This window comes from Medicago truncatula, chromosome 1 (genome assembly GCF_003473485.1).
Source record: "Medicago truncatula cultivar Jemalong A17 chromosome 1, MtrunA17r5.0-ANR, whole genome shotgun sequence".
Taxonomy (NCBI): Eukaryota; Viridiplantae; Streptophyta; class Magnoliopsida; order Fabales; family Fabaceae; genus Medicago; species Medicago truncatula.
In genome coordinates this window covers 55,768,747-55,792,903 of record NC_053042.1, presented here as the reverse complement: position 1 = coordinate 55,792,903, position 24,157 = coordinate 55,768,747, and the positions used below count along the sequence as shown (strand labels likewise).

The 24,157-nt window shown below is 32.1% G+C and overlaps 4 protein-coding genes across 4 annotated transcripts; all 4 read left to right on the top strand.

The window, feature by feature from the left end:
• The first annotated feature begins 486 nt into the window (after positions 1 to 486).
• LOC25485711 (F-box/LRR-repeat protein 4) lies at positions 487 to 3,826 on the top strand. Its single transcript, XM_013614988.1, has 2 exons — positions 487 to 1,018; positions 2,649 to 3,826. Exons 1-2 carry the CDS (start codon positions 487 to 489, stop codon positions 3,824 to 3,826), a joined length of 1,710 nt encoding a protein of 569 aa, XP_013470442.1.
• Positions 3,827 to 11,114: 7,288 nt separating this feature from the next.
• On the top strand, positions 11,115 to 14,763 carry LOC25485710 (protein gar2). The gene is made up of 4 exons (XM_013614987.3): positions 11,115 to 11,901; positions 13,193 to 13,364; positions 13,644 to 13,690; positions 13,774 to 14,763. The coding sequence occupies exons 1-4, from the start codon at positions 11,267 to 11,269 to the stop codon at positions 14,390 to 14,392; spliced, it is 1,473 nt and encodes a 490-aa protein (XP_013470441.1). The 5' UTR covers positions 11,115 to 11,266; the 3' UTR covers positions 14,393 to 14,763.
• A 1,513-nt stretch (positions 14,764 to 16,276) lies between these two features.
• LOC25485709 (protein UPSTREAM OF FLC) lies at positions 16,277 to 17,769 on the top strand. The gene is made up of 3 exons (XM_013614986.3): positions 16,277 to 16,647; positions 16,751 to 16,820; positions 16,914 to 17,769. Exons 1-3 carry the CDS (start codon positions 16,509 to 16,511, stop codon positions 17,467 to 17,469), a joined length of 765 nt encoding a protein of 254 aa, XP_013470440.1. The 5' UTR covers positions 16,277 to 16,508; the 3' UTR covers positions 17,470 to 17,769.
• A 2,897-nt stretch (positions 17,770 to 20,666) lies between these two features.
• LOC112417286 (protein ALP1-like) lies at positions 20,667 to 23,783 on the top strand. Its single transcript, XM_024772817.2, has 3 exons — positions 20,667 to 20,783; positions 21,007 to 21,186; positions 22,448 to 23,783. Exons 1-3 carry the CDS (start codon positions 20,765 to 20,767, stop codon positions 23,491 to 23,493), a joined length of 1,245 nt encoding a protein of 414 aa, XP_024628585.2. The 5' UTR covers positions 20,667 to 20,764; the 3' UTR covers positions 23,494 to 23,783.
• Positions 23,784 to 24,157: the final 374 nt, after the last annotated feature.

Genomic DNA, 24,157 nt, shown 5'->3' with positions numbered 1-24,157 from the left:
CCCCGGATCTTGCATATTTCATGCAGTATCCCAACCAACTGAAGTAAGGTCGGGGACAATAGAGCTTATATTATGTATCAGCTAATTAACAATCTAGTCACATTAGCAGTTGAATAGGGTTTAGAATTTTTATTTTTTTTTGTTACAACAATCTTAGAATTCAAATCTAACATAAATCTGATATTTTAAATTAATTATTAAGATAATTATGGTATTCATAGTATCTTTTTATTATAAATAAAATAAAATAAAATCATTCAATATCTTGTATTTCTTTTTGTCGATAATTGCATATCTTATATTGAGAGCTATGATTTAGACCTAATTTAGGAACCAACCATAACACATACAGGAGTATATAGATTGCGGTATTAGGGTTTCTTTTCTTTCTTTTTTGTAGACGATGACCGTATTAGGGTATTAGAGTTTTACCACACATCACCGATTTCATATTCACAATAAAACTGATCGGTACAAGAAAAAACAATGGCAGAATATTCATATTTACCAGAAGATTGCTGGGAATATGTCATCAAATTTCTCAACCACCGCAGTTTGGAGTCTCTTTCCATCGTCTCCAAAAAGTTCCTTTCCATCACCAACCGTTGTCGACCATCTTTCAAAATATGTGATCCAACCATCCCTTTCCTCCCTAGCCTTTTCCACAGATTTACCAACCTCATATCCCTCGACCTAACGTGTTTCCACAGTGACCTTGACACGCTTCTCCGCCAAATATCTTTTTCCTCTATGCACCTCAAATCGCTTGATGTCTCCAATCACTACATCCCTAAAGATGGGTTTCAAAGTTTAGCAGCAAAGATGAAAACTTTGACCTCTCTCACTTGTTCTAACATGTTATTTGTCAGTCAAACTGACCTTATCATCATTGCTGAATGTTTTCCTTTCCTTGAAGAACTTGACATTAGTTTCCCTCAATCAGTTAAAAGCAATACATATATATTGCCATTGACACTTCCTAAACTCCGCAAGGTTGATCTCTCAGGAGCTTTTAATAGTAAGCTACCTTAAACCTTAACTGTTGTTATTTTGTTAATGTATGTTTGCCTGTTTGGTTTCATTTAGATAAAGGAAACTTGCTTCAAACTTGTTATTTTGTATTTTGTTAATGTATGTTTTTGTCAATTACATTGACTAATGATTTTTACCTTCTAATTTATTGTTCAACATAATTTTTTATTTCAATGGATTCAAACATATATTACTTTACATACAACTCATATTTGGCTGGAATCAAGAAATTCATTAAAATTCATGGGTTAATAGGTCTTTACCCCCCCTGTAATATAGAGCACTTTTGGTTTTGTCCCCTGTAAAATTTTTTTTTTAGATTCCGTCCTTGTAAAATAAAGATTCTTCAAGATTGCCCCCTGAGCCATGTGACTCAGCAGAATCTATGATGTGGCATTTTTTTTTTATTTTTCAATTTTTTCTTGGATGCCAAGCGTAAAAAATAATTTACATGTCATTTATAATTAAAAAAAAAATAAAAAAAAATCTATTTTTTTTTTAAAAACAAAAAATATTTTAAAATTCAGAAAAAATTAAAATGAAGTTCCAGATTTTTTTTAAAATACTTCCTAATTCCAGATTCTTTTTAAAAATCTATTTTTTTTTTAAATCAAAAAAAAAATTCAGATATTTTTAAAAAATTAAGTTCCGGATTTTTGTTAAAATCAGAAAAAACATTCAGATTTTTTTAATTTAATTTTTAAAATAAAAAAATATTTTATATTTCAAAATCTTTATTCCAGAAATTTTATAAATTCTTTTTTGAAATTAAATAATTATAAAAAAATTCAAATATTTTTTACAAATTCAAAAAAATTAGATAATACTTTTTTTTTTTTTTCGAATTTTATAATTTTAATTTAATTCGTATAATTTTTTTTGGAAAATTTGGAATCATATTAAGTTCGAGAATGGAAATGGTATACCATAAAAGCATTTTTTTTTTTTTTTCTGAAATTAGGAAGTATTTAAAAAAAAAACTGGATTTTATCAAAAATTTCAAAAACAAATCAGAATTTTTTCTAAATTTAAAATTTTTTTAAAAATTTAATTAAAATCAATTTTTTTTTTTCAGATTAAATAGTTGGAATTTAAAAACATTTATATCCAAATTTTTAAAATTAAAATATTTTTCAGAATTTTCATTCTTTGTAGAAAAAATTAAAAAAACTTTTTTATTTCGAAAAAAATCTGAATGTTTATTAATTTTGAAAAAGATAAGACAATTTTCTATTTTGGAAAAAAATCTAAATGTTTTTTAATTTTCGGAAAAAAAATCTAATTTTTTTTTATTAATTTTCAGATTTTTTAAAATATGATTTTCGTTTTTTTAAATTTTAATTTTTTTTAAATAAAATTGACGTGTAAACTATTTTTTACACGTGGCAAGCAAAAAAAATAAAAAATAAAAAGAAAAGGCCATCTAGGTGCCACATCATAGATTCTGCTGAGTCACAGGGCTCAGGGGGCAATCTTGAAAATCTTCATTTTACAAGGGCAAAACCAAAAATGCCCTATATTACAGGGGGGTAAAGACCTATTAACCCAAAATTCATTTTCCAGCAGGAAGTTGAACATTGACTTCTTGTAACTCTAATTTTCTTTTAATCTATCAGGTCATTACAACATTGACGACTCGTCACTCTTCCATCTTTGCAAGAACTCTGAGTTTCTTGAAGAGATAATCTTGTTTGGTTGCAGCAGATACTTAACCAATGCTGGCGTTACTTCTGCCATCCGCAAGACACCAAATTTGAAGTCTTTCTCCATTTCTTCCTCTGAGATAGATGGGTGTCAAAGAATGTACGCTACTTCGAAGATGATTAGCTCTTTAAGGAATTTGAAAGGTCTGACCTGTCTTGATTTGTCGTCTTTGCGTATATCAGACCATTTGCTCTCATCTCTTGCAAAGGAAGGTCTGCCTTTGAAGAGACTTTCACTCAAAAATTGTACAGATTATAGTTATGCTGGAATCTTTTGTCTGTTATCAAAATGTCAATTTTTACAACATTTGGATCTTCAATATTCGTTCTATTTGAATGATCAATATGTTGTTGGGTTGTCTACGGTTCTTGGTAGTTTGCTGTCTATAAACCTTAGCCATTGTAATATCACTGAATTAACCTTGCTGTCACTAGTTAGGAACTGTCCTTTCCTCAGCAAGATCATAATGGAATGCAGTGATATTGGAAAGTTTTGTGATAAGAACTCTAATTCTTTGCTGGACTTTGTTGTATACCCTCAAGTGAAGTCTCTCCATTTGGCTCGCAATCCATTGTTGAAGAATGAAAGCATCAAAATGTTGGCTTCTCTTTTTCCAAACTTGCAAGTGCTTGACCTGAGATATTGCCATTGCTATTGCATATCTGACGGTATCGTTGAAGTTTTAAGATATTGTAAAATTATTCACTTGGACATGAGATCTTGTTCAACACTGAATCTACTTTCAATGAACTTTCAAGTTTCCAAATTGGAGGTGTTGAACTTGTCAAAGACAAAAATTGATGATGAAACATTGTATGTGATCTCAAAGAGTTGTTGTGGGATACTACAATTGGACTTGGAACGGTGTGATCATATCACAGAGAAAGGAGTCGGGCACGTAGTAGAAAACTGCACACGACTGAGAGAGATAAATTTGTGGGATTGTCATAATGTGTGTGCTGATGTTAATTTCTGGATGGTGATGGTAATTTTAAGGTCATCATTGAGAAAAATTATGGCTCCCTCTCATTTTTGTCCTAGTGACGACAAGTGGAAACCTTTATTGAACCTTGGATGCCTTGTTTTCTAGTATTCTGAAAGTGATAAAACTATTATTTGAAATGTTATCTTCATCACAACATTTCAATCTTTACTTTTCCCATGTTTTGTTTTTCTTTTTCATGACATATATTAAAGAAAGAAATGTAGTTTGGTTGATGATTATTTTATTGCTAACATTTACAAGGTAATCTCCAAGAACAATATCGCACATTCTGGGTATGGTGATTATTATTGATTGATTAGAAGTAAAGGAAACTCATCATGACATATATCTTTGACCATTAAGTATCTTGTTTGTGGAGATAGCATTCATGTGATAAAAATAGTTCCAAGCTGTGTGTATCATTGTTTATGCTTGTTTATGTGTTCCAAAGGATGGAAGTGTAAAAGGTACATTTTGTCGGTTTCTTTTGCATTTTCTTTGAGCTCAACCTTTTGTAATCATCAACCTCAATATAGTTCCCATTTTGTCTGAATGAATTTTTTGCAACAAAAATTATAAGACATTTGCATAATTAAAAAGGCACAGCTTTATTGATTCGTTTAATGCACCAAAAGCCTTAAGATCGGCTCTTTTTTAATACCATTGTTTTTCCAAATCAGTTATACACGGCTCATTCATCTTACTACGTAGTTGCTTGATTTTCTAAAATGTATATATACAGCCATGAAGTTGAGTAAAATTATGTATATTCTAGACCAGATTTAGTAAACCCTATTTTGTTATTTTGCTAATTACATATTTTGCTCAAACCTTTACTATCATTGCAAACAGTGAACTTGTACAACTAAACAAAATTGACCTTTGTCAAACTGGTTTGAATAATTAAGAAATATAATTAAGGTTAATCATTTTCATAATATCTTAGCATGTATTTATAACACCAAATTAAATCCTCTATAACTACTAGATAGTTCAGCAATTGCTGCATCTACATTGTTGCACCATCCAAGTACAACAACCGCTAAACCTAACCAACATATTTACCCAAACACATAGTTGGTCAATCATTTCCTTTTAAATATCGTACGACAGTATGATCATCGTTTAAGATTTTGAATGAATTGATTTTGGAAAATGATTTTTAACAGGAAACTAGCTATATTCCACCAAAAACAAAAAGTTAAGTTGAACATATATATGTTTGTTCATTGTTGCTATATGCATGAATCACTAAATCAACATTTACATGGAAACATCGAACCTTAAAAAATTGTTGAATATCTCGTTACTATTAGTAATATATATACATATATACTAGTTAAAAAAATTAAATTAAGTTTGGGGTCTAAAGCAAGGGATTAATAAAATTATTTGGCTCTTAAAAAAAAAAACTCCAAGCTCACATCACCCACGCATCTCTCTCTATACTTTGCACAAAATATTCAAAAAATTTAAACTAAAATTATATTTACTAAAATTGTCAGTGAAATAAAATAATAATTAATTTTTATCGCTCATAACAGTGGATATATAATATTTTCTACTATAATAAAATCTAAAAATATGTTGACTATGGAGCCTATCTTTTATACAATAAAAATCTAATTTGTAGGTTGAATTTGTTGGAGCATTTTAAATACGGAGCATATCTTTGAGAAAGTAGAAACGAGGAAGACTACCCGTCATGATCAAGAAACTAGATATTGAGAGTTTGAATCTCTTTATTGAGCGGTTAACTTGTGAAGAACGTGATGACTTTAAGAAGAAGTATGGAAAGATCTTGGATTTGTTAAGGGTGGATGTTTAGATAGAGGCACTTTCCTGCTTATTACAATTCTATGACCCACCTTATAGGTAAGGAAAACACGAATACAACCAGTGGTATCAAAAGGCAGTACTTAGAGGATCTGTTGAAAGCCTTAGCTAATAATGGAGAATGGAAAAAAGTTTATGGATATGTTGGCTTTGACGATCTATGGTTTAGCTTTGTTTCCAAGTGCAGATAATGTGATTAGTTTGGCAGCAATATGGGTCTTCTATAACTATAAGTGTGAAAAGGAAAGGAAAAAAAAAGGTGTCAAGAGTCTTGGCGGATGTTTTTTATACGTTAAACATGTGTCGTGAAAAGACAGGTAAACGATTGTTGTGTTGTCAATTAGTTCTTTACGTATAGATGACGAGCGATGTTTTTCAAAGTGGTTATGAAGATTGTTGGCCTATTAAAGACTTTCGGTTGCTAGACTTACAGGCACAAGATGCTAAAAAAATGGGCATAGATCTTGGTTGAACTTAAAGCAGACAAAGTGCGATGGTACCCTAAGTGGAAAGAAGTAACAAGTGTTGTATCTATGTGGTGACTTCCCTAATGCACCACTCGTAGGGACAATGGGTTGTATCAGTTACAACTCGGCTTTAGCCTTGCACCAACTTGCCTACCCAATGATCAGGGAACCCCTAATGAATCTTATGCCCCTTTTGATATTGAGATGCTCAGAAAGAATTCGTAAGGTGCCGGGAAAAGTCATTTATAAGGAGAAATAATCGGGGCGTTATAGAATGCATTGGGCATAATTTTATGGGAACTTCTATGATACACTCATAATTTTGAGTGTACCGGTACTCTTGTTTCACAAAATATATATAAATTAAAGTGATAAAAGGTATTTGTCAATATTTATATTTTATAAAACATCATTTCATAAGAAAAATAATCATTTCATTGTTTATAAGGATCATATTACAAAATTTACATTTTGTCATAAAAAATAATCAATATTCATTGTTATGAGTAATAAAAAATTTTAAAAATTAAATTTTATTTCGTCGAAACTTTTGGTATATAAAATTTAATTATCTTAGTTGTCAAAGATAGAAAATAATTATTTTTCTTAAAAAAAAAACAACTCATTTATTATTAATTTTACAACTTAGTGTACCGATACATCCAAATTTATTGAATGTACCATTGAATTTGCCTAATTTTATACAAGGAGTGGGTGCAAAACAAGTCACTCAAATCAAACTGCATTTCCACTTGTCAAGATACCAAAAGAATGTGACCACTGCACGAGAGGAAAGCGACGAAGTCAAAGAACTCGAGATAAAGTATAAGAAGAAAAGAGTGTACTAGAAGATAATTTGTTGAAGGTTAATTGGGCTTTTAATGATTCATAGTTTGAGTAAAGGTTAAAAGACTCATTCATCGGTTCCTATAAGAAATAAAAACTCACTTAATATATTTTTTTAATATGAATATTTTATGAGCCGAAATCATTAGAAACTAAAATAACATAAATTTGAATCAAGAAATCTAATTATCATCCCATCTTTTGTAGAGACTTCTATCATAATATACTATATCTATAAAGTTTGGTAGCATTTTGGTAAGATCTCGATTTATTTTAAGTGTGTGTTTACACGTGTGTGTATGTGTGCGTGCGTGCGTACGTACATGGTATTACTTAATACAAAATTATAATACCAATTTTATATTTCACACACAATAATATTCAAAATCTTAGAGACGACACTGATTATCTGAAGATTGATTAGTTTAATCTCTCTGTTGGTCTAAGCGGATTTGACTTACAAAATACCATTTTTGTTACCAAACTAACTCAAACCCGTTATCAAGCTTAAAAGATTAAAGACTCTACATTCCATAAACCATGAACAATTCAAATGCATAGAATGAATGTAAAAACTATCTGGTTGACATTAACTGTTTAGGAAGTGTTTTGTAGTCTTTTTAGATATCCGGGTACATCTTCTGCTCGGGCATTCACGTTAATAATAATTTTCATTTTAAGAAAAAATTAGTGATATATGTACAACTATTTTGAACAACTTTGATGATAACTTTCATTTTCTCTCTTCTTGTTAGTTCAAAATAATAGAGAGAGAAAAAAGGAGAGAGATAGAGAGTAACAATACTATAATGTGAATATAAGAGATAAAGTTGTCAAAAAAATATAATAAAGTGGTTGTATAAATATAATTTCTTTTATAAAAAATTGTGCATCTTTGTATTGAGGCTAATAATGATGATATCATGATATGCTAGTTATTTTTTTTTTTTTATCACAATTCGTAAAAAAGTTTCATTACAAAGAGGGATGATGGTTTTTATTTGCTGTAAGAACTAGTTTAGCAAATCATTTTCTATCGAACTAGAAACCTTTATGTAAAGCAATGTTTTTTTTAAGGCTAAATTAATCTAATAGTCCCTCAACTAATTCTCAATTTTCTTTTTGGTCCCATAAGTTTAAAAATCATCATTTTGATCCCTCAAATGTCTATGGTGAACCAACCTTAAGAGTGATACACCATAGATCCTATTAATTATTTTAATTTTAACCGTTTGATTTTTTTTAAAAAGGAGGACCATTAGATTACGTAAGTGTATTTTATCTTATAGTGAGTCAACAACAACTAATTAATTCCCCCTTCCTTCATCTTCTTCCTAACTCTTTTTCATCATCTTCATCGATTTTTTTCCAGAAAAATTCAAAAACATCAACCATCATCAACAACAACATCATCATCACCATTGATTTCTATTAATAATAAACCCAGAAAAAATTCAAACAACCCACAAAAAAAATATATTAAAATCCACAAAAAATGGTTTGTCTCTCATCTTCGTTCTCAGATCTATCTCAGCGTTCCCAAAAAAAAATTATAGAATTCCTTCATCACCAACAATGCCTTCGTCTCCAGGAATCTTCATATCTTCTTCTCCCAAATTCATCACACACCACCATCATAAATTCATCCCTACACCACCATCACTGAAAAAGAAATTCATAAATTCATGAACTCATAAAACCCATTAAAAAAAAAAACTGGTTCCTTTTAGAAACAAGATTTGTATTTACGATTAACCCATAAAAAATATTATTATTAATTCTGGCTGTTATTAACTATTGTTCATCGATCTACAACCCTTTCACAAAACCAATTCATGTTTTCTCTCTCAACAAACAGTATATAATTTCTCTTATCACTCACTATCGTCGTTTCCTTTCTGCTTCTTCCCTTCCTTCTCTCTGTCGAGCACAGAATCATCAATAGCGTCCTCTTTCATCGTCCTTTATTTAATTTACAAGGGTCATATAATAATTAAAATCAATTGTCCCTTATATGTATTTTCATCATCCTTTATTTTTCCCTGTTGGAGTTCTAAGAATTGATGATGATGTTTTTGTTGTTGAATTGATTTGATAATGATGTCAGGGTTGTTATTTGAGGAGGCAAGGTAACAGAGGCAAAAGAGAGTGATGCATCCATTGTTCTTGTGTATCACGAGGTAGAACAGCAACAATTTGAATAGCAACAATAATACATGTTAGTGGAGATGCAAATCTCTTCCCTATTGTTGTTAATGTTTTGATGGGTTGAATCTGGATTTTAGGTTGTTGTTGTTGGTAGGGATGAGGAACAATGGATTCTGATGGAGAATAATTAATGGTGTTGTTCATAAAATGGTTTTGAATTTATGTTAGATATGCAATTTCGAATGGATCAACAATTGTTCTAGTGATGTTTATAGATGAAAATTTGAGATTTAAGTGAAGTATTCAATCAATTCTAGCATTTTTTTGGTCTGACTGTTAAAAAAATTTGGGTTTATATGAACATAATGATGAAGATTGAAGGAGATGAATAAATGTGAAAAAGTTAGGTGATGATGGCTCACTATTAGAAACAATAGACATGCAATCAAATGGTTAAAATCGCATCATGAATATTAAAAATTAAAAGACTAACGGTGAGGACCAAATCGAATAACGGAGCAAACGTTGAGGGACCAAAATGATGATTTTTGGACTAATGGGACCAAAACGAAAACTGAGAATTAGTTGAGGGATCATTTGATTAATTTAGTCTTTTTTTTAATGTTAACGAGTGTCTATGAAGCACTCTTTAAATGTCTTAAATGATAACTTTTTATGAAAACTTGTGTATGTAGGAAGAAGAAGCAGTTGAGATTAAAAAGGAGACTTATTATGAAATAGAGGTCAATGAAAAATCCTTTTCATTAAAAAAGAAAATCTCGGAAGGATTATTTTAATTTTTTTTTGCAAAAATGAATAAAAAGGCAATTACTTTTTTTAAGATGTTGTTTTGAACTTTCATGCTCCTTTGTCTATTGAAACGTGTCAGTTGACATGGTAGTATGATAAAGTTCAAAAGAATATTGAAACATGTTCTCTTTCGTTATTACTCATTTTACATGAAGAAATTCGATGTGAAAATATGCATAACTCATTAGGTAGAATACAAAACATGTTCTCTCAATTCTTTTGAGTTTTCTAAAAGAGACTAGTGAATCCTTATACTAAGCAAGACACTTCAATGTAACATTTTCATAAACTTATATGAATTAGCTAAAATCCAACAACATGATACAACATCCTTAGGGAGAATGACATGTTAGGCTTCTTTAATCGTGTATATGTAATATAATTGTCTGAGTTGAACGAAGATGAAATTAAACTATAAATTATCATCTATCGTTTTCTATTGTCTTTAGAAAATGACATGTTAAGCAAATGAAAAGAGGTTGATTTGTATTTTGGAGAAGTGTGGGAGATGTTGTTGCTATTCTGATGTAAGCTAGAACTCAATGACAGTTAGCTGTCATTAGTTCATTTAGCAAGCAGCAGTTAACTACCGTTGGGGGCAAACGATTGTAAACTGCTATTGGGGATATTTTGGTAAGTTTCAATTGGTAAAGATCAATTTTTGAAGTGAGATGATCAAAATTCTTATAACACGTGCATATCATCAAGGAAGCGCGCGTTAAAAACATTAGACCAATCCAATGTTGAGCCCATCATTCATATTTGAATCGATCGGTCTTCCCTTTTCCATTGGCTAGATGTATTTTTCCCCTTGTTTAAGATTCTTTTTCACACTCATACATACTCTAATTCTTATGAAAGTTCTCAAAAAATCTGAAGAAAAACTTGAGTCATATATATTCTATTAACTCGCCATTGAATCTTCAAAACTTTCTCCTTTGATCATGTATCTAGTTGGTATGTCATAAAATTGCACCCAAAAAACAACATGGAATGAAGGAATTGTGATGGTATATTGTTGCTCCAATTTAGCTTGAGATCTTTGAGTGTGCATCTCAAAATTTCAGGTTTAATCATCCCTGGTGTCAATTTCAGTTAGCTATTTTGACTGCTTAAAAAAAAACATATGGAGGCCTCCAATATGTTGTGTATGCGAATATATAAGAAAAAGTAAAAACGAAGCTACCAATATCAAATGGGTTTTCCCGGAAGGCCCAAAATAACTTCCCTACTTGTTTTAACCCAAGGCCCAAAACACCGTCTCCTCCCTCTCTTCACAGTTCTTAGTTAAAGCTACATACACAGGAAAACCAAAACAAAAAGCTTCAGGAGGCGGCGTCGTTTTGCATTGTTTTTACCCCAAATGAATCGAAACCCTAAAAATTGATTGAAGTAGAACCAAAAACCCAGTGTTGAAATTCTTCGCGTAAGATTGAGAATGGTTCTATCAAACAAAAAGCTTAAACAGAAGCTTAGAGCTGAATTAACCCTAAACCAGATTAACGCTGAATCTAATCCACCTTCTTCTTCATCTTCAAACTCTCTTAAACTTCTTCTTAACTCTTCCACCAACAAACCCATTTTAACTAAGCGAGAGAAACTCCGAAAGCTTCGTCCTTTGCAACAAACTCAATCCAATGAAGATGAAGGAACCAAAAACGAGGAAATTGGTAATGAGGGTTTGGGAAAGAAGAAGAACAAAAAGAGGAAAATGAAGGTAGAAGAGAAAGAAGATGAATCAATTGAAAAAAAGGAGAAGCAAAAGAAGAAGAAGAAGAAGAAGAATGAAGATGGTGTGGCTAATGGGGCTGTGAAGAAGGAGGATGATGGTGTGGCTGATGGGGTTGTGAAAAAGAATGATGAAGATCTGGCTAATGGGGTTGTTGTTAAGAATGCAAAAAAATCAATGAAGAAGGAGAAGCAAAAGAAGAAGAATCAATTGAAGAAGAAGAGAAAGAAGAACAAAACTGCAGAGGAAAATGGTAAGGCCAAAATTGCAGAGGAGAATGATTCTAATCATCAAGAAGAAATGCCACAATCTGTAGAATTGGCTAACACTACTACCACTACAAGGTGATTTATCTATTTTTTTTCTTTTTCTTTTTCTTTCTTACTTATGAAGGTTGATTTATCATTGTTAATTTTGTTCAGTTGATAAATGTCTCAAACAATGTAATGGTTGGATTTGTATTTAATGTGTGTTTGGTTCTATGGTAACAAAGATTGATTTTGAATGAATTTATGATTGAATACATTCATGTAAAATATGCTTGAACAATAAATTTGGTACTAAAAATCAATTGTAGAGGCAATTGTTACAAATTTTAGCGCAAGTTTGAATCAATTCTGGAGGCAAAATCAATGATACTTTAAAAGTGGAACCAAACATATACTTAATATTGATTTTGTGTGAAGGAAAGAAATATAGTAGTGTTTCTGAGATTAAATAATGCTGCATTTTTTGTTTTTATTTATTTGATATGCAATAATAGAATTATAATTGAGGATGTTGCGTTGGATGTGTGGTAAGAGTAATATGCTAGATATAGAATTATAATTGAAAATATAAAATATTGTAGAGAGTTGGGGTAGCACCTATTGTAGAAAAGATGGTAAAAAACTCGGCTTAGGTGGTTTGGACATGTAGAGAGAAGACATATAGATTCTATAGTAAGGCTTTGTTTGCGAGTTTGGAGGGGAAGGGAGGGGAGGGGTTTGCAAAAAAAGGAAGGAGCAAGTGGAAGAAATAGATGACATTGAGAGGGGAAGGCTTTGGGGTTTCATTTTTCTTCATAATTCAAAACCCTCCTCATTTGGGGGAACTCAAAAATTGTACTAGAGGAGGGTTTTGGAGGGTTTAGATGAATTTTTCAAATTCAATCTAAGTAGTTATAATATTCTTAAAATTAAAAATATATTAATCATAAACGTTAATTTATCATTCTCTAAAAAATTACTCTTTCAAAAAATGTGAAAGATCCCCTCAAAAAAAAAAAATGTGAAAGATTTTACAATTTTCCCCTATATTTCCAACCCTCCAGAGCCTTCCCTTCCCCTCCCCACCAAACTCCCAAACAAAGCCCAAGGGAAGTAAATCAGATGAGAGTAGTCAAATCACTAGAGGCAGAGGAAGACCTAGAAAAACTTTAATTGAAACTATTATGAATCTAGAGACTAGAGATTAATGAGCTGGATAGGGCTATGATATATGATAGAACATTATGGCGGCGATTGATCCATGTAGCCGACCCCACTTGGTGGGATAAGGCTTGATTGTTGTTATTACTGTTGTTGTTATTTGACATACAATGAGATTTCTGTCCCAGTTTTTTAAGTGATTATCTGTTCTGTAATGTCCATGCAGTCAAGAAAATGGTGATGTTGCTACAAAAGTTTATGTTGGAGGAATTCCCTACTATTCAAGTGAGGATGACATTCACAGTTATTTTGAAGGCTGTGGCACCATCACTGAAATTAATTGCATGACTTTTCCTGACACTGGCAAGTTTAGAGGGATTGCCATAATTAGTTTTAAGGTGAGGGCTAAAACAAGCATTTTTAGCTTTATTTTGTTGGTATTTTGCAATTTCAAGTCAAATCTAGAAACTCTTTTTGTGCTTCCTTATATGGTAGGATTGATTGCAATGTTTCAGCAGGCTATATTAGCAATACATTATAGGTCTATTTCCATCGGTTCATATATTATTTTCGAGTTTATTCTCACTTATAGTTAACACCTTACAATTCCAAAAATCGATTCTTATTATGGAGCATTTCGACAACTTGTTGACGTTTCTGTGGCATTCTTCCTGCAGACTGAAGCAGCGGCCAAACGAGCATTGGCTCTTGATGGAGCTGACATGTTAGTAACACTATCAATATTTTATAATTCGCTGCATTCACTCATTTTTCATTTCATGCTTATAAAACATTTAATGTTAACAGGGGAGGACTCTTTCTTAAAATTCAACCATGTAAAGCAACTCAAGCAACCCGATTTACTCCAGAAATGAAGGAGGGATATAATAGAATATATGTTGGAAGTCTGTCATGGGAAATAACAGAGGAAGAACTAAGGAAATTCTTCTCAAATTGCAATGTGAAGGCCATACGACTTGGTATGGACAAGGAAACGGGAGAATTTCGAGGGTATGCTCACGTTGATTTCGGTGATAGTCAGTCACTGAAGACAGCACTTGCATTGGACCAAAGTGTCTTGTTTGGAAGGCCTGTCAGGATAAGTTGTGCGGTTCCTTTGAACAAAAAACCAGTTGCAGGTGAAAAATCAGTTGCAGTTGAAAAACCAGGTGCAGGTGAAAAATCAATCGCAGTTGAAAAATCAGTTATAGCTGAAAAATCAGTTGCCGGTGAAAAATCAGGTGCCGGTGAAAAATCATTTGCAGTTGAGCAACCAGGTGCAGGAGGAAAACCAAGTTCTGTTGAGCAACCAAGTTCTGTTGCAAGTGGCAAGAGGAAGAATAGGATGTGCTACGGGTGTCGTCAAAAAGGACATAATCTCTCGGAATGCCCAAACCCACAAATAGCTGCTTCTACTGCACTTTGAAGCATGCAGGAAAACTCAATGTCATTGTTGATTTGATATCGTTTGGTCATGAGGACGGCTTGATTGTAGTTTAATTTTGAAAAGAAAAACAAAACAAAATAGGACAGTATATGTAGTGGACACGTTCCATATTGTTGTCATTTTTAGCCCTTTCAGTCTTTGATATAAGCAAGAAAAAATGTAGGGGGACAGATAAATTCTCTAGTTTGAAGTTTATTAATTTATTCACAAATGGTTAGCCAATTTTTATGTGAATTAATAGTAAAAACCTACCAAGCTTTGATTTTGTTGTACCTTAGCTTGGTGGTATTCCTAAAGGCTTGTTTGTGGATTATTTCCATCTTTTCCGTTCGTAGCTGGACTTTTTCTTTACTGGTTTCTCATACAGACCACAAACTGTAAGCAAATGGTATTTGGTTATTGTGAATTATTTTCCATTTTCTGCACGGGTCTGTTTGGTAAGACCCTCAAATGAGCTTATAGCTTATAAGCTCATTTGACAAAAAAAGCTCTGTTTGGTAATGGTTTTTCACCACGAGCTTATAAACTATTTTTCAGACGCTATATCGAGTTTTCATCCTGGAAGACGAAAAGTCACACTTTGACCAAAACCATAGGTAGCTTGGTTTGTAAGCTAAGTTTTACTAAATTTAATTTGATTAGTCTGATAGTCAAAGTATGATGATTATAGATCAAATGAACAAGTAAATTGACTAAAATAATGTTTATATCGAGTTAGGAATGCAGGGTGGGCGAAGTTTTTTTCTTATGCAATAGTCATTACTCAGAATCATGGGTTGCTTGCTAACAGAAAATGAAATCCAAGGAATGGGTGATTTCAAGCTCAAAATTTCATGATGAGGGATGGGCTCTTGATTGAGTCATCCCTTACTTTTGACTGGTTGATCAAATGTTAACAATCCACCAATAATTGGCTAATCCATACTTAAAAAGTTGACATGTATATTAACCCATAATTAAGACATGCACCACTGATATAAAAAAGTCATCAACAAAATTTCTCCAATATGAAAACCAGGGCATTCTATGTGGGGTTTGTGTGATAGACATTTTTTACTAGCATACATACCCATTTCAATTAAAACCTCAATCATGCAGGAAGAGTCGTACACCTTTTCTTGTCTTTTTCTTGTAGACAGTTTGACACTAGCTTTTGTTTCTACTTTCTATAATATAACAAGTTGACAAATTCCTTATCTTTACCATTATTTTCTTGATATGACAATTCGTTTGGTCTCATTAAAAACCAAAGAAAAGAATTGAAAGAAACGAATGGTTGAAGAATGCCCCTTTGACCCCTTTTGATATACTTTTTTTTGACAAAGCCCCTTTTGATATACTATTAAGCCGTAATCAATTTTTTTAAAACCAATTGTATTCTTCATGCGCATTAGTCGAGACTAATTCCCTTCAAGTAATTGAGATTCGTTTAAAGGGATGACATTTTTCAAAAAAATGTTTTTTCATACGCACTAATCAGAAATCAAACCTTAGATCAAATGGTTAAGAGACTCAAGTATCTATGCATATGTTGGTGGAGTATCATAATGCTTTTTTGTGCACGCGTCATTCTCAACTCTACAATTGAAGTTTTGAACTCATATTACTAGGTTCCGCATATTCAGCTTGTTTGCTGGGAAACTTGTCTCCATTTGTTTGTTTCCCTTGTTGTATTATAGAATGATTTTTTTCAACTTTCAAGGGATGGACTACTTTTGACTCTGTTATATATGAATGAATAGAATGAGAATTTTGTCTTGAGCATAGTTTGGTCCGTGAGCAGGAAGGTACTGTAATTGATAACGATCAAATAATATTTGACCATAAACATGCAAGTTGATGCCTCGTGAATATCTCAGGTGTATGTTAATAATAGTAGAATAAGTTAAACAAACAAAAGACATGTTCCCTTTGTAAAATTTAGAAGTTTGACTTGTTGCCTTCAAAATCTAATACAGACAAACCTACCCCCCACAATTCACTTTTAAATGCCAATTATCTACCACATCTTCCCAAATGTAATAATACCTTAGAGTTCACTACCTTCACAAAAATAGGAACCAAATCTTTAGTAGTAAGGAAAGATCAATTTTCCATGGAAAGGAAAACATTGGAGACTGAGGCTGAGGTTAAAGTTCCAGTAATTTACTACCTTTCTAGAAATGGCCAACTTGAGCATCCACATCTCATGTATGTTTCAATCTCTTCTTCACATGGAACACTATGTCTTCAAGGTAAATGCTACTAATATATAGTAAGAAAACAGACAACTCAATTTGATTTAGTTTCACTTTTTTTTCTTTCAAACTCAAATTGTTACTCTATTTTTTTGATCAGATGTGATAAATAGATTGAGTTTTCTCCGAGGACAAGGAATTGCTAACATGTATTCTTGGTCTACAAAAAGGTAGTATATGCAATAATTGGTCATACATAATGTTTTTCATCCACTAAGGTTTTTTCAAACAGTGCTGATGATGTTATCCTTCCTTTCATTCAGGAGTTACAGGAATGGATTTGTGTGGCAAGATTTATCCGAGAATGATTTAATTTACCCGAGTAGCAGCCATGAGTATGTCCTTAAAGGAACACTACTCATAGAAGAACCTTCAAGCTTTAGATCCTATGAAACAATACTATCGATGCCAAGCTCCAAAAGTTCTAATGAAACAAACAATTCTAGTAGCATGGATGCAGACTCCCCTTCTTCCACCGCGAAGGGCTCGCGGCGCGATTACAAACTTTACAAGGCAACAACATACAGGGAATTTGCTGAGAAAGCGACTAATGCGTCGACTCAGACAGAGGAGAAGGGTAGGCAAAGGATGGATATTGAGACATGTGAAGGGTTTGGAGGAAATGCTGTAAGGAAGATTGATAAGAATGGAGGGTCTATGTCATATTCCCGTTCTAGTTTTGGATCATTAGAAGGGTGTTTGGAATCAGCAGATATCAGAAACCAAAAGATTGAGAATGAACGTCCAAGTGGGAGGATGAGAGCAACACAAGTTCTGATGCAGTTGGTCAGCTGTAGAAGTCCTAGAGAAGAACTCTGAGTGAGTCGCTGAAATTTGTTTTACTGTGCAGTTTTTAGTTAAGTTAGTGATGGAACATAATTTGAGAATTATTTGTTGCTTTGTCTGCATCAATTCATGTAGCCGACTCTATTAGTGGGATAATGTTTGATTATTGTTATTGTTGGAATGTTATGAGTTGAATCGTTAATGTTAGATGAGAGAGGTCTTACCCTCATCCGTAAGGTTATTCAATTAGACGGGTTTATACAAAAAAACAATGAGCAACACTTGTGATCAATGTAATCATTCAAGTCATGTTACACGTCTAATTTATCTTTATGTGGATTATAATGGTAGAATATAATATAGGTCAAATGCATCGCTTTGTTTCCGAGTTTGGAGGGGAATGGAGGGGAAGGCTTGAGAAAAAAGAAATAAGTAAATGGAAGAAATAGAGGAAAATGGGAGAGGAGGGCTTTGGGGGGGGGTTAACTTTTCTTCATAATACAAAACTCTCCTCATTTGGAGGAACTAAAAAATTGTATTGGAGGAGGGTTTTGGGGGGTTAATAAGAATTCTTCAAATTTAATTTATGTTGATATAATATTTTTAAAATTAAAAATAAAGTAATCATATGCATTAATTTATCATTCTCTAAAAAACTACTCTTTTAAATTTTTTGAAAGATTTCTCTATTTTTCCTCATATTTTGCACCCCTCAAAGCCTTTCTTTTCCTTCCCCTCCAAACTTCCAAACAAAGCCTTAAAGGTCTTTTAAGTTTTTCGTTTTTTTCAAAGTGGTTCTTTAAGTTTCAAAAGTCTCAAACAAGTCCTTTAAGATTCAAAAGTTCCAAACAAGTCCTTTTAGTTTTTGAATCGTTTCAAACAAGTCATTTTAGAGGATGATGATGATGATGATTCAGATGATAGCAACAAAGAGCATTATCCACCATTTGTCATCCCTAAAAAGATGAATAATTTTAAGTGGGTGTTAGGAGTCAGATTTGGTACCAACGATGAGTTCAAGGAAGCAATTACAAATTATGCCATCTACAACATGACTTGTTTGAAACGATTCAAAAACTAAAAGGACTTGTTTGAGACTTTTGAAATTTAAATGATCGCTTTGGGAAAAAACGAAAAACTTAAAGGACCTTTAGATATATTTGACCTATAATATACTATAATCTCGTATTTACTTGATCTTGTATTGAGGAATAATAAATTTGCAACATTTTTTTTTATCAAGTAGCCTAAGTGATTAAAGCTCACCCATTTTAATGTGGAGAAGTGGGTGTCCGGGGTTCGAACTCTGACCCCTGCATATTAACTCCCATATATCTTGAATCAAAACCGCATAGACATGGAACTTCATGGAGGACCTAGAATGAGGTTGATGAAATGTAGAGAATCAGAGTAACAAATAAGATCAATAATATTCATGTCTTTGGCAAGAAGAAGTCCCTGGTAAATGCATATAGTTCAGCATGCAAAATGTCAGATGAACCTTGAAAGTAGCCGAAAATCCTGACTGCATCATCACGTAAAACTCCACCATACCTAGCTCTAACCGGAGAGCCTAAGCAACTCGCAACTACCATCAACATTAAGGGTGGCGCTATAGAGGTTATTATTGTTCCACCTGATGAATCTATCAGATGAATCACCTTGAAAATTATTAGAGAAGCAAACTTTGAAAGTTTCCACCATATTTTGAATGTTGAAGAACAATCAATTTAAGGGTCAATTATCATTGCTTAAGCACATCATATTTCTATGTCGCCAAACATGTTAATATACAATTATTTTACACATATATTTAATATATGCTGTCATGTCAATTAATGAATATGAAAATACAAGAGTTGTCATATCCATTAATTGATTTGACAACACGTCATTTTATACATGTGTAAAATAATGATACATTAACGGATCATATTAATTAAACTTTGTTTTCCTTTTTTAAAAAGGGAAATGTTAATCGGTGCCCTTAAAGCACTAGTTAACAAGACTCTTTTAAAAAAACATATCATTTACATGAAGCTTACAAAAGAAAGTAAACTTCCAATTTAAAGTATACATTTTCGTGTAATGTAAACTTCAAAAAGAGGAATAAACTTTAAATTACACATTTTTTTTTTTAATAATTATCAAGTTAAGGACTTTAATTTTTAAAAAAGAGGTATTTTCGTCACATTGTGCACTATGCACGTGTCTGATTAACAATTTTCATAAATAAATACTCACTTCCTTTTAAAATGAGTGTCTTTTAGCAAAAAAAAAATGTTTCATAATAAATATTATTTTCAATTTTCAATGCAGTAATAATTTTTCTTTTCAATTGTACCCTTCAATTAATATTATATTACACTACTTTCAAAGATTTTTTTTTGTTTAATGAAAAACAAATCAATAGTTGATTAAGATAATTTGGTAAAATTTCTATTACATTTGACTACTTTATTTCATTTCTTAATATATGTGCAGTTGACTAAACTAACACTCATTTTAAATCGGGCGGAATAATTTGAATTAATTGGGCACAATGTGTGGTCCAGCCTCCAAGGCAACACCGACTCTCAAAGTAGGCTACGGCAGCCCCCAAAGTAAAAATAAAATAAAGTAAAATAATATTATAACTAAGTATTAAAAATAATATTATAACATAATTTTTTTTTGGTCAAGATTTATCAAACATAATTACTAAAGCATTAAAAATATTTGATTTTAATTATTCATACCTTAAAAATCATAGATATTATTATTATTCTTACAAAAAAAGTCATGCATATTATTAATTGTATTCCATTCCTGACATTTCTAAAATTTCTGTACTACATACTTTTTTTTTTCTTTCCAATTGGCAAGAGGTTTCGATATTTGACAACATACGAGATTTGATTGGATCAACATCAATAAAAAAATAATATTATAGCAAATGTGAGTACAAAATATACTAGTTGATTGCAATTGATTTTTGGCTAATAGTCATTTTAGTTTTCATTTCAAAGTAATGTGTCATTGTGTATTTAGTTGGTTAAAATAATTACGTTAAAATATTTTATTAATATTGTGATATTAGTTTTTTAATATGCTTAATTATTGTTATATATTAGTCTTCATAAACATTCATATCCGTTCTTACATAAAAAATAGTTAATGTGAGCGTTGAGTTGAGAGAGATTGCTTTAGCATTAGAGACGAAATCCTATTGTGGGCTGTGGCTCCTAATAAAAATATTTAGGGATCAAAATACCTTGTTTTTTATTTTATTTTATTTAGAGTCATATTTCCGTTGTCCTACAGGTACGACAGAAAGTGGTGCGGTTGAATGAACATTGCCTTAGTCAGTCAGTAATATTGTTATTCTTTCAATTCATCATTCTCTTCTCTTTTCTTCACCAACACAACACACACATATTTCACTCATCCATATTCCATATACATGCTTTTTATTATTAATTCCCTAAACTTTTTCATTCATATTATTATTTATTCACGCTATGAATTTCCACACACACACACATGATATCATATCACTTTTAATTACTTCCCTAAACTTTTGATTTATAGGTTATCTTCCCTGTTTCTTATTTTTGTTGTTAATGGGTTCCATCAGAGGAGTGAAGAAGAGAAAGAAAAGTGACAACGATAACAAAGATGCCATTGCAACCACCCCATTTCCATTCTACTCTCAGCCTCATCACCCTTCTGATTCTGATTGGTGGTATCACTTCTCCAAAAGAATCACTGGTATACCTTTTTTTTCTTTATACAAAGTTTTCATTTTTATTTTTTTGGTACTGTTTGTTGTTATTATTATTATTTTTATTTTTTTTTATAAATCTTGCTTTGTTACTCCATTATGAATGTAATCTCATTATTTGACCTAAATGTGTTTATATTGCATAGGTTATTTATTTTTTGTTAAGAAATTTTGTAGATTTTGATTCTAATTTTGTTCAACTACTTATATTTTGTTTGTTCACGTGTATCTCTTTTATTTAATTCATTTTTCCAAATTTTTACATTGTAAGTGTCGTGTGCGGTTTTCAAGTCTGTGTTTCGTATAGGCAATTACTCAATGTGCTTTTACATAACATTTTGGGTATCTTGTGCTTTGTTTTTATATGAATTGTGGAATTTCTTTCCCTTGTTATGCATAGATGTTATGTAGCAACGAGTTTTAGCTTTCATCCTCGTTGTTTGAATCTCATCTGTAATGATATTTCATCGCATGATCGGGAGTTTTTAGTTTTTCGCTGACAAGTGACAACTACTAAGGGTGAATATTCTGTCATGTCATTCTTGAATCTTTCTTGATAAAATCATTTTTGATATCTAGCATTTTCTTAAATTAAATGTGCGACTGTGTTTGGGATATTTTGTTGAAGTCAATATCTTTCTATCTAAAATGATAAATGGGAGTAAATGTTAGAATGATATACTCAAATAAAGTTAATATTAAAATGCATTCTTATGAGTTGAAAACTTTATACTCTGGTTTACAACTGAACATGTTTTGAAAGAAGAATAAAATCAGGAATTCATAGGTATGAACCCTTTTATAAATATATCAGTTAAACACCTTCAACCATTTCATTACTATGCTGATTTCTCAATCAAAATTCCTTCATAAACGAGCTGCTAGGTGTTCATTTTCAGTGATGTTTATGTTTTTGTATCTTTAAGTGTTTGCAGAATTAACTGAAATGATTTTACTAACATGTCATTCAAAGAAACTGAGTTTCAAATGCTTTCATACAAAGAATTTGAAATTCATTTGTAATTTGATTATATCTGCAGCATAGTATAGAGAAGATCATGTCTGTCATTTTTTTTAACATCAAACAAACATTTTAGTGATTAGGCGAAGTACAAGTGGTACTAAACCCACCAATGTCTATCATTGCATAACATGCGATGCGATGTAATATACTTATTCAATATGTTTTTTATTGTAAAATCTTACTGTCGGTCTGACTTGCTCGTGCTTTAATGTTGCTAATTTTAGGACCTTTAGCTAGATCTAAAGATATCGAGAAATTCGAATCAGTTTTCAAGATCTCAAGAAAGACATTCAACTATATATGTTCTCTTGTGGAAAAAGATATGCTGGCCAAATCCTCTGGTTGTGCTGATTTAAATGGCAAACGTTTATCTTCGAACGACCAAGTGGCCATTGCTCTTAGAAGGCTTAGCTCTGGTGACTCGTTGACAACCATCGGCAACTCATTTCGGGTGAACCTGTCAACTGTTTCCCATATAACATGGCGGTTTGTGGAAGCAATGGAAGGGAGAGGACTCTGCCATCTTAGCTGGCCTTCAACTGAAATGGAAATGGAAGAGATAAAGTCCAAGTTTGAGAAAATTCGGGGCCTTACTAACTGTTGTGGTGCAGTTGACAGCACACACATATTGATGACTTCTCCCACTGTAGACCCTGAGAGTAGTGTATGGCTTGATTCCGAGAAGAAATGCAGCATGGTTTTGCAAGCCATTGTGGATTCGGATTTGAGATTCCGTGACATAGTTACTGGATGGCCTGGAAGTGTGAGTGATGACCATGTTCTTCGAAGCTCGGCTTTTTTCAATCTTACTGAAGAAGGGAAGAAGTTAAACGGAGGTAAGAAAATACTTCCGGACGAAACAATGTTGAGGGAATATATAGTTGGCGATACAGGGTTCCCCCTTTTGCCATGGCTTCTTACTCCTTATGAAGGCGAAGGCCTCTCTAACGTTCAGGTTGATTTTAACAAAAGGGTTGCTGCGACCCAAATGGTAGCGAAGAGAGCATTGTCAAGGCTGAAGGAGATGTGGAAGATAATCGGAGGAGTGATGCAGAAGCCTAACAAGCACAAATTACCAAGAATTATTCTTGTTTGCTGCATACTACATAATATAGTTATCCATCTGGAGGATGAAGTGCTGGATGATATGCCCTTGTGCCTCAAGCACGATTCAGACTATCAAGATCAAACCTGCGAATTTGTTGACGATACTGCCTACGCAATGAGAGAGAAGCTTTCTCTCTACTTGTCAGGCAAACTGTCGGCCTGAAAGATCATTCCTTTTGATTGTTACAATTTAATTGGAGTAATGTTAACATGGATTTTTACTCCCATCTTCATGTTGGTCACAACTAACTTTGATAGAAATACATAAAAATATTTTTGTTGAGTTCAATGCATGTAGCCAATGCTGGTAGAAAAGAGATTAGTTTGTGCTATTATTGCTATTGATGCATTTTTCTTTATAGGAAAATGTTAGTAAGTCAGTGTTTATGTTAGTTTCAAACTTTGAATTCAATCCTCCTTTTTGAGCTATCTATGTGGAATGCTATTGCTGCATCTGGTCTGACTCAATGTTAGCTCAACTCAAGGAGCAGAACACAAATTTAACTTCTAGTTTATAATTTATTTGTTTGTTAGTTATGAATTCGATTACTCTTTATCTGTTGGTGACTTTGAACACTAGTTTGAGGAGATAAATTTAGGGTCATGCTTAATTAAAAAGAATAAACTTATAATGCTGCTACTAAAAAAAATAGGATATGAAAAAAAAAATATAACAAAAAATAAACTTACTAAACATCTCTATTCTGGTCAAACAAATTTATAAATTAGTCAAATAAAGTATAAGCTAGCTAAAAGTCTTGCGAAACAAAGTCAATATAGACAATATGCATAGACGAAGTGGAAACTAATTATATAACAAAAATAAG

What these genes read in the sequence shown, in the direction of transcription:
- LOC25485711 (XM_013614988.1), top strand. Translation starts at nt 487, where the DNA reads ATGGCAGAATATTCATATTTACCAGAAGATTGCTGGGAATATGTCATC. An exon ending in TCTCTCAGGAGCTTTTAATA is followed by an intron (nt 1,019 to 2,648) that starts GTAAGCTACCTT and finishes TTAATCTATCAG; the next exon opens with GTCATTACAACATTGACGAC.
- LOC25485710 (XM_013614987.3), top strand. Translation starts at nt 11,267, where the DNA reads ATGGTTCTATCAAACAAAAAGCTTAAACAGAAGCTTAGAGCTGAATTA. An exon ending in AACACTACTACCACTACAAG is followed by an intron (nt 11,902 to 13,192) that starts GTGATTTATCTA and finishes ATGTCCATGCAG; the next exon opens with TCAAGAAAATGGTGATGTTG. An exon ending in GCTCTTGATGGAGCTGACAT is followed by an intron (nt 13,691 to 13,773) that starts GTTAGTAACACT and finishes TAATGTTAACAG; the next exon opens with GGGAGGACTCTTTCTTAAAA.
- LOC25485709 (XM_013614986.3), top strand. Translation starts at nt 16,509, where the DNA reads ATGGAAAGGAAAACATTGGAGACTGAGGCTGAGGTTAAAGTTCCAGTA. An exon ending in TGGAACACTATGTCTTCAAG is followed by an intron (nt 16,648 to 16,750) that starts GTAAATGCTACT and finishes TTTTTTGATCAG; the next exon opens with ATGTGATAAATAGATTGAGT. An exon ending in TATTCTTGGTCTACAAAAAG is followed by an intron (nt 16,821 to 16,913) that starts GTAGTATATGCA and finishes CCTTTCATTCAG; the next exon opens with GAGTTACAGGAATGGATTTG.
- LOC112417286 (XM_024772817.2), top strand. An exon ending in CTTCTCCAAAAGAATCACTG is followed by an intron (nt 21,187 to 22,447) that starts GTATACCTTTTT and finishes TGCTAATTTTAG; the next exon opens with GACCTTTAGCTAGATCTAAA.